This window comes from Oncorhynchus nerka, linkage group LG17, assembly GCF_034236695.1.
Source record: "Oncorhynchus nerka isolate Pitt River linkage group LG17, Oner_Uvic_2.0, whole genome shotgun sequence".
Taxonomy (NCBI): Eukaryota; Metazoa; Chordata; class Actinopteri; order Salmoniformes; family Salmonidae; genus Oncorhynchus; species Oncorhynchus nerka.
Genome location: NC_088412.1, coordinates 32,641,554 through 32,651,841, shown reverse-complemented (window position 1 = coordinate 32,651,841; position 10,288 = coordinate 32,641,554). Strand labels below are relative to the sequence as shown.

At 42.9% G+C, this 10,288-nt stretch overlaps 1 protein-coding gene across 1 annotated transcript; it reads left to right on the top strand.

Moving 5' to 3' along the window:
• Nucleotides 1–1,641: 1,641 nt before the first annotated feature.
• On the top strand, nt 1,642–4,553 carry LOC115145489 (proproteinase E-like). The gene is made up of 8 exons (XM_029687025.2): nt 1,642–1,751; nt 1,946–2,034; nt 2,134–2,231; nt 2,391–2,519; nt 2,744–2,880; nt 3,810–3,952; nt 4,156–4,308; nt 4,449–4,553. The coding sequence occupies exons 1-8, from the start codon at nt 1,709–1,711 to the stop codon at nt 4,464–4,466; spliced, it is 810 nt and encodes a 269-aa protein (XP_029542885.1). The 5' UTR covers nt 1,642–1,708; the 3' UTR covers nt 4,467–4,553.
• The last annotated feature ends 5,735 nt before the right edge of the window (nt 4,554–10,288 follow it).

Sequence of the window (10,288 nt, the reverse complement as noted above, 5' to 3'; positions counted from 1 at the left end):
AAGGAGGAGAAGATGTTAAATGGAAAAAGTGGAATTCACCACTTTATTTAATTGAGTCATCCATCATGTTGAAATATATTCTGTGTACATTACAGCATACCTGAAACAGGACATTAAGGATACCAAGGATTTAGTTATAAACATGAATTTATGCCTATGAGTCATGATTAGAAGATATGGGCCCAAATCCTGTAAAATGTATCTTAAACACATAACCATGGTTGAATTTGTCCCTGTTGCCAAATATAATTACCAATCCTTCTTAAAGAAGAATTTGATGTATCACCCCTTTCCTCTCTGGGGCAAACGTCTGTTGTTTTACGCATTACTTAATGAGTTCATTCCCTATACCATGTTCTAGCCTTACAATAATGACTGATATCCCTCATGTAAATAACAGGAAACAGGACATTCACCAGTTTATCTGATTTATGGATCAAAGCTGTCCATTTGAAATGTTTTCCCCTGCAGTCTCTGGGCTCCTAACTGCATATTCCTGTCATATCTGAAAAACTTATCAGATATACTTGGTCAGTTGGCCTTACACTGTGAAGGTTGAAGGCAGATAATTTATTTCTGTCTTAAATTACGAGTGGACATCGATCAGACAAGCTACTGCGGTTAGCCGGCTAACTGTTTCTCTCCTAGGACGCTTTGATTTACAAAGTATTTCTGAAGGTCGCCCTAATAGAGGAAAAAAATCTGAAGGTCATTTCAGCACTGCTACTTTCTGATGAAAGTCAGATGGAACTCTTGAGCAAATGTACAGTCTAATATATGGAGAATAGACAGGTAGCATGTCCCACACAGACACACACAGAGAGAGAGAGAGAGAGAGAGAGAGAGAGAGAGAGAGGCAGGAGCTGTCATCAATCATAAGTCTGACAAATGTTTCCCTATTGTCTATACCTGCCTAATGTGCCTAACATTAACAGAACATATACATTAGAAAATACACCTTTCTTATATCATATGTCTGCTCCATATATCAGTGAACAAAATATCTGACTTGGAGAATTATTATAACGCAGCGAGAAAACAAACAGAACCTTTTAGCTGTTCAGGCCAATATGGATTCGCTGTGCTTCTTTTAAAGGGGAAATGTATGGATGTGTGCTGTCCCCTCTAGAGAACGCTGCTAATTCCCCTAAGGAGGAAAATATACTGTCTGGGAGAGGTGTAAAGAGGTGGCTCCAGATTCACCGGGAGCGCGGCCCGACTTAGACATATTCCACTTTTTTTATTAAAGAAAGATAAGGTTCTTACACGATTGTTTCTCTTGTATTGTACTTGGTCAATGACAGTAAAGTACTCGGTATCTACAGTATTATGCCAGTTACAGTGTATATATCCCTGTTACCAACCTCCTGTAAACTGTGTAAACTTTTTGACAAGAGTTTGTCCCCCTCACATTAACCTCTCTCTGCTATGACCTGTCCCCCTAAATCCCCTTTTCCATTCTCCTTTGCCCTGTCAGCCTTTTCCGTTTGTAACTCCAGTACAGTACAGTACAGGTTAGTGCCAGGTGAGCATCTGGGGAACAGGAGGTTCTTCCCAGCTAATATTGGCAACATGACACGATAAGTGCTCCACAGACAGCCTGGGCTGGTCACAGTGTCTGTGGTTGAGCCTGGCAGTGACAAACAGACAGGACTATAAGAGCTCACTGCTGTGGGTCAGAGCTACACATTACTGACAGACTGCCACCATGCTGGAGAGACTGGTATTCCTGCTGCTGCTGGCAGCCTACGGTGAGTAACACACTTGCCTCTGAGCACTAAGGACAGCATAATGCTAACAGCCACATCATCATCACTTCTGACATGGCCATTTATGTCCATTTACGTTTGTTTCACTGTAGGATAAAAGTCACAACAACATTTGTCACAAAAACGTCTGTGTGAAAATATATCATGCTGCTAACCGTGGACTGCATGTTTCTCAGCATATGGTTGTGGTACTCCCACCTTCGAGCCCAACACCAACAGGATTGTGAATGGAGAGGATGCCCGTGCCCATAGCTGGCCATGGCAGGTGAAAACAGTGAATTACTTCCCTGTATAAGTCCATTGAACCATCCATTCATCATGTTTGTCTTTAACTGTTTTACTGTCTGTGCATCTGTATCCTTAGATTTCAATGCAGGTGAAGCATGGCAGCCGTTGGCATCACACCTGTGGGGGCACTCTGATTGGCTCTCGCTGGGTCCTGACTGCTGGACACTGCGTATGGTGAGTGCCAGAATGGAAGAGTGAGGCATTACTGGAGAATGTGAGTAAAAAGAGGTCGTTGAGGTCACGAATGTGAAGCAGAATATTGGGAAACTATAGATGTCATTAAAGAGAACTTTAATGTTTCTCTGTGATGTTTGGCGTGTTCTCCCCATGCAGGCCTGGAGATGTGTACCGCGTGGTGATGGGAGAGCATGACCAGAGTGTGCAGGAGGGAACTGAGCAGATCAGAGACGTGCTGCGTATCCTGGTTCATCCCGACTGGGACATCAACATGGTCGCCGCTGGGTGAGTATCCATCTGATAGACCAAAACCATTGCTGATGACACAGCAACAGCTAGCTCTTACTATTACCATCACTACCACAACTAAAACTAATGCCACTATTGCCACAACCACCAATAGCAACATTATGTATTCAAGAACAACATAGGATATCGCAACTGCAACCATAATATGCAAACTAGCATGAATGTGGATGACTATAACAACTTGTTTTGTTTTCTCACAGAAATGATCTTGCCCTGCTGAAACTGGACAAAGCTCCCATCATGAATGAGAACGTTGGTCTGGCTTGCCTTCCTGAGGCAGGAGAGATCCCTGCTCATGGAGACGCATGCTTCATCTCTGGCTGGGGAAACCTCTACTGTAAGATATCACATACATCATTCTTCTCTGTGTTACACATGATGAGAGAGAGAGCGAGAGAGAGAGAGAGTCCTGTGTGGTAGAGCATTGTGCTCGCAACTCCAGGATCGTGGGTTTGATTGCTGCTGGGACCACCCATTTGATAAAAATATATGAATGCACTAGTGTAAGTTGCTTTGGATAAAAGGCTCTGGTAAATGGCTTTTAAAAAAAGAAATGTTTGGCTGTGTGGATACTGTGGGCTTGTGGCATGTGAAGTTTAATTTAAGGCTATATTTGCCTGTTTATGTTAAGCCACACAACAGTTTTAAAAGGATAGTGCAAGATTTTTGCGATCAAGCCCCTGTTCTACTTACCCAGATTCAGATGAATTTATGGATTCCGTTTTTAGATCTCATCATACAACATGACGCTAGTTAGCAATGGCTCACGAAAATACCTACAACTTCCTTCAAACTGCACGCAGAGATATCCATGAATTCGTCTGACTGAGTAAGTAGAAAAAGCGTTTAGTTGCCAAAATCTCACACTATCCCTTTAAGATATATGGGGTGTGGATATATACAATATAAGCCTGTTAGTGAATATGATACATCGACATAATGTACTGTATACAGATATACGTAGGGTCATCATTTGGGCCAGTTTGCTACAGCAGGAAAATAATCCTGCAGCAACAGTAAATGTGAATTATTATGTGAATTATAACGATTGGACATATTTTTGTAGGTGTTGACATTTTAAAGTGGAATTTACAAACTTTAGAAGCCTTTTTAAACCTCGAATACACTACAAGTTTGGATTTTCTGATGTGCAGGAAAATCATTCTAAGCAACAAAAGAGTGATCAAGTTAAAGATCCTACATCCGAGGCCTGTGTTTATGTTCCAGTGTATAGTGTCTAACTGTACCCTCCCTGTCCTTTTCTAGCCCATGGTCCCATGCCTGATAAGCTGCAGCAAGCTCTTCTGCCAGTGGTGGGGAACAGTGTGTGTAGGCAGAGTGACTGGTGGGGAATGGTGGTGAAGGACACCATGATCTGTGCTGGAGGGGGTGAAGTGTCAGGATGCAACGTGAGTGAGGCAACAACACATCTTGAGATCATATTCGTATGATAATACAGTAATATAACTGTCACCATAACCTGTATGACATAATAACCAATGTTTGTAAAACACTTTCTGTCTCTCGCCTTATCCCCCTCTCTCTCTTCCCCTCCCTCTCTCTCATTCTCCCCCCCCCCCCCCCCCCCCCATGCCCTTATCTCTGTCTGCAGGGGGACTCTGGAGGTCCTCTGAACTGTAAGGGTGCTGATGGTAAGTGGTACGTCCAGGGCGTGACCAGCTTTGTGTCCTCTCGTGTCTGCAACGAGGTGAAGAAACCAACCGTCTTCACCCGCATCTCAGCCTTTACTGACTGGCTCAGCAATGTAAGTCATGTAACAATACAGTTCCCTCTCACCTCTGACCTGTAACATGCTCACCCACTGTTCTCAGATCTGTGTAACGCACAGCAAAGTTACACATGATGTGTAACACACAAAACATGTTTTTCCTGTCTCCTCCTCAGACAATGCTTTACTATTAAGGATCCGACTGTATCTCGGAGGCTGGCAGATGACCATCTTGTAATAACGCTGTGAATACATTTTGCCCAATAAATCATATGCCCATGGTTCTGTGTTCTTTATAAATTGGGGCAGGAGTCTGAGCCTGGTTGGTAGAGGAATAGTAGACTTTGTGGCTACATCTGTGGTGAGGAATATTTTGGAGGGGGAAAATAGGTCATGTGAAAATAATGATGACCTTGTGGTCACATGCTGGGGTTAGTTAATATTTTGCTACCTTAGGCTTTTAGATATGGTAGTCTAAATTGCATGTTTTCTTCCTCAATATTTGAGTGTAGGCTATCACGAAATCCTTCATCAGCAGGGCCATAACCAGGGTCGAAGTTTTTTTGAGGTCCATCTAATAAATGTTAAGGACGTTGAAGCCCATTCACTGCACTTCTATACAACTCTAAAAAAAAATACATTCTCACATTGGTTACTGTAGCTTCATTCACCTCAGTCAATCTACAAACACAACCTATTAGCTATATAATTAGCGGCTACACATGAACTTACATTAACCAGGATTAAAAACTATAATTTAATGCGTTCAAAGGGATTAAATTATAGATCTGTTGGGAGAAAAAATATTTTACTATCAAAAAGTTAACAAATTAGTTTGCAATTTTTTTTGTGAAGTTTTACAGCGAATTTCCTATAATTCTACACATTTGCCATGGGGTGGGGAGAGATTTTTGCAGTTTAAAATACAGATGTCCTGCAATTCTACACATTTTGCCATGTTAATATGATATCTGAGTAAGAGTGGCTAATAAAATTAGGTCAGGGCTCCTGGGCGCATGCCCTGTGTGCCCTGTTGGTAACTCGGCTACTACAAGTTTAGATAGCTGGCTAACTATTTACCCATCAAATGATTGTTTTACTGACATGGGCTAATTGAGTGACTGTCAGTGAGCGACATATGACAAGAGGAAAACTGCTGATGCACAACCAAGTTTCGAAACTGCACCTTTGTGTTTTCTACTCTTCTATCTCTCAACAGTAAGTTGAGACCCCACAATTACTGAGGTCCGGCCCTCGGTGTCCTCAGGCTTAGTTATGGCACTGTTCATCAGTAGGTTTACTGGAGATTAGCACATATTCACACTCCATGAACATTTGCAATCACACTTTTAATGTGAATGTATCAAGAAACAGTAACCTGTCAGCGTTACTTTTGTCTGAGTGAGTTTTAGTAGTGTTTTTTTGCATTCCTGGAGAAGAAGTGACCCGAGTGGGCTCCCGAGTGGTACAGCGGTCTAAGCCACTGCGTCTCAGTGCTACAGGTGTCACTACAGACCCTGGTTTGAGTCCAGGCTGTATCACACCTGGCCGTGATTGGGTGTCCCATAGGGAGGTGCACAATTGTCCCAGCGTCATCTGTGTTAGGGTTTGGTCAGGGTAGGCCATCATTGTATATAAGAATTTGTTTTTAACTACTTGCCTAGTTAAATAAAGATTAAATAAAAAAGTGGAAGTGGTGAATGACCCTTCCGGGGTCACGGCTTCATTCCTCATTTTCTGCGTGATCTGAGATTAACAAGCGGCCGTCCATATAGAGCGCCTTCGAGGGAGCATTGCTGATAAATCACCGCCGAGGCCGGAGAAGTGGCAGCGTCGGCACCCTGCCATAGAGCGGGCGGGTAAAGAGCGGAGTCGGGGAGTATGGGAGGGGGCCAGTGGCGGGGGGAAGTGGATAAATTGATGGTGATGGCTAACCTTGACTTTAAATTGCTACGACTCGCCACTGGTTGGATCAAACATGGGATGATGTGGAAAATATACACCCACCCCCCCCAGCTACACCCCTTCCCGTTTATTTTTTCCTCTGCCATTATATCACATTTTTCTAAAGCATTGCTGTGCAGGCCTATGTGAATTGTGTGAAACGATTACCGTCAAAAGGCCTTCTGTTTTCCAGTCAGCAGTTTTCTACTCAGGCAGAACCCTGTGATCAGGACCAAGCGTTAACCGCGATGTGGTGATGTCACTTTAATTAAACCTTTGCCTCTGTGCAGCCTGCAGTGCTCCCAGCACTACAATGCTACATGGCCTGATCCTATAGCTCCATGCAGGATAATATTTGGGATAACAATGGCCTATTACAGTCATTTATATTCCTAGTAGCTAGCCTATATTGTTTTTTTCTGTGGTAACCTAACTACCTTTTAGCATTACTTTCCTGGAGATAAACTTCAAAGTATAGGCTACATACATAACTACAACAGTATACAAGTACAGTACGCCCACATCCACATGGAAAACATTTTATCATTGGATGGAAAATTGAAACATGCCCTGAGGTGTCATGTGACAGCTGGTTGGGATATAGGTCTACACACAACGGGACTGACATAGAATTAATAGGATCTCTATGGGGATTGATCTGGGGAGAATTTCTGCTGGTTGAAGCAATGCCTAGAGTTTCTCATAGCCTCTCCTCAACCATGCTTTTGGGCATATACTTTTGTATATGGTTTGGGCCGGGGGGGGGCATATACTGTACCTCGTGGGGATGCAGCCTGCTGCTGGGACAAAAGGAGCTAGGCTGCACAATGCCAGGGCTGTTCTCAGAACACTATGATTTAACTGGACAAACAAGGAGAAATGTTAGTCCTAACTTGTAACTGCTATAATGTGCTCTTACAAGGCTAAATTATGTTATTTTGTTAAGAGAGAAAGTAAAGTCACCTCTATCTACCAGATGTACCACATCTCGGAAATGTGAATATATAGTATGTTAACGTTTTGCAGTGAGTCTGATTTGTGCTTTTACCAGTCATTCATCACCCTCTGCTGGTGATCACCAGCTGCTGCTATCACCAGCTGCTGCTATCACCAGCTCCAGCTCTAGTCAAAAAGTACAGACTAGAACGCCATGATGGCAGAACGGTTCTGCCCTCATATATATATATATATACACTACTGTTCAAAAGTTTAAGAACACCTACTCATTCAAATATTTTTCTTTATTTTTAGTGAAGACATCAAAACTATGAAATATGGAATCATGGAGTAACCCCAAAAAATTGTTAAACAAATCAAAATATATTTTATATTTGAGATTCTTCAAATACCCACCTTTTGCCTTGATGACAGCTTTGCACATTCTTGGCATTCTATCAACCAGCTTCAACTGGAATGCTTTTGCAAGGTTCCCACATATACTGAGCACTTGTTGGCTGCTTTTCCTTCACTCTGCGGTCCAACTCATCCCAAACCATCTCAGTTTGGTTGAGGTTGGGGGATTATGGAGGCCAGGTCATCTGATGCAGCACTCCATCACTCTCCTTCTTGGTAAAACACAAGAAACACAAGCAATGGAAATTAGACCGGCGGAAATGTCAAATTCATACTTTCAAAATCTTAGCTAGCAGTCATCATCATGAATCAAGTCGACAATCTACTGGCAAATCCTTTTTTAATCCTTGTCATATGAAGATAAATAAATAAATAAAATGTATCAATCATCAGCCATTGGACATATACATTACACAACAGGTTGGAAATCGCAAATTCAACAATGAGTGGTTTGGAAGGCTAACTGCAAGCATTGAAAAGCCATCACTAGCCTGCTATTCAGTGGAGTGGCTGTGTGATCCTGAATCTGGGATTAAAGGGCTCTTTTCCAAGTTTAAACTGATAAACATTCAACATTGGCCATGCTGTCAATGAAGCATGTTTTATGCGGTGCTCTAAAACAACTTTTAACTCGGAACTTGACTTCAGTGAGTTCAAGACAACTGGGAATTGCGGAAAAAACTAGCCCCGACTGGGAAATACGTTTTGAATGGTCATCCAACTCTGAATTGTAAGTCGGGAACTTGAGCTTCTTTCTACAACCTGAAGATCAATGACGTCATCATGATTCAACCATGTTTTTTCCCAGAGTTCCCAGTTGTCTTGAAAGCACCATAAATCCAAAGAATCCCAGACTTTGATGACAAAATTGGCCCACAAAGGACCGCCGTGCAACCTTCCTGTTCAAGTGAGCACAACATGAGTCCAAAAATGTACCACCATAATTTGCAAATAAATTCATTAAAAATCCTACAATGTGATTTTCTGGATTTTTTTTCCTAATTTTGTCTGTCATAGTTGAAGTGTACCTATGATGAAAATGGCTGACTAAATACTTTTTTGCCCCACTGTATTATCCTGACCATCTTGCCCTCCAAATACACCTCTGCTGTTTTCAATCAGGATCTCAGCGATCGCTGCCTCATTGCCTCATCAGATATGGGTCCGCTGTCAAACGACCACCCCTCATCACTGTCAAACGCTCCCTAAAACACTTCTGCGAACAGGCCTTTCTAATCGACCTGGCACGGGTAACCTGGAAGGATATTGACCTCATGCCATCAGTAGAGGATGCCTGGTTGTTCTTTAAAAATAATTTCCTCACCATCTTAAATAAGCATGCCGCTTTAAAAAAAATCTAGAACTAAGAACAGATATAGCCCTTGGTTCACTCCAGACCTGACTGCCCTCAACATGACAAAAACATCCTGTGGCGTACTGCACTAGCATCGAATAGTCCCCATGATATGCAACTTTTCAGGGAAGTCAGGAACCAATACACACAGTCAGTGAGGAAAGCAAAGGCTAGCTATTCAAACAGAATTTTTCATCCTGCAGCTCTAACTGCAAAATGTTCTGGGACCCTGTAAAGTCCATGGAGAATAAGAGCACCTCCTCCCAGCTGCCCACTGCACTGAGGCAAGGAAACACTGTCACCACTGATAAATCCACGATATAAAGATTTTCAATAAGCATTTCTCTATGGCTGCCCATGATTTCCTTCTGGCTACTCCAACCCCGGCCAACAGCTTCTCATCCCCTGCAGCTACTTGCCCAAGTCTCCCCAGCTTCTCCTTCACCCAAATCCAGATAGCAGATATTCTGGAAGAGCTGCAAAACCTGGACCCGTACAAATCAGCTGGGCTAGACAATTTGCATCCTCTCTTTCTAAAATGATCTGCCGCCATTGTTGCAACCCCTATTATTAGTCTGTTCAACCTCTCTTTCATATCGTCCGGGATTCCCAAAGATTGGAAAGCTGCCGCGGTCATCCCCATCTTCAAAGGGGTTGACACTCTAGACCCAAACTGTTACAGACCCATATCCATCCTGCCCTGCCTTCCCAAAGTCTTGAAAGCCAAGTTAACAAACAGATCACTGACCATTTCGAATCCCACCGTACCTTCTCCGCTATACAATCTGGTTTCCGAGCTGGTCACGGGTGCATCTCAGCCACGCTCAAGGTACTAAACGATATCATAACCGCCATCGATAAAAGACAGTACTTTGCAGACATCTTCATCGACCTTGCCAAGGCTTTCACTCTGTCAATCACCGTGATTCTTATTGGCAGACTCAACAGCCTTGGCTTCTCAAATGACTGCCTCGCCTGGTTCACCAACTACTTCTCAGATAGAGTTCAGTGTGTCAAATCGGAGGGCCTGTTGTCCAGACCTCTGGCAGTCTCTATGGGGGTACCACATGGTTCAATTCTCGGGCCGACTCTTTTCTCTGTATATATCAACGATGTCGCTCTTGCTGTGGCTGATTCCTTGATTCACCTCTACGCAGATGACACCACCCTTTATACATCTGGTCCTTCTTTGGACACTTTGTTAACTTCTTGTGTCGAGCCTGCCGGATCCGGGAGCGTAATCATAGCCTCAAGCTCAATACCATAACGCAACGTTAACTATTCATGAAAATCGCAAATGAAATGAAATTAATATGCTAGCTCTCAAGCTTAGCCTTTTGTTAACAACACTGTCATCTCAGATTT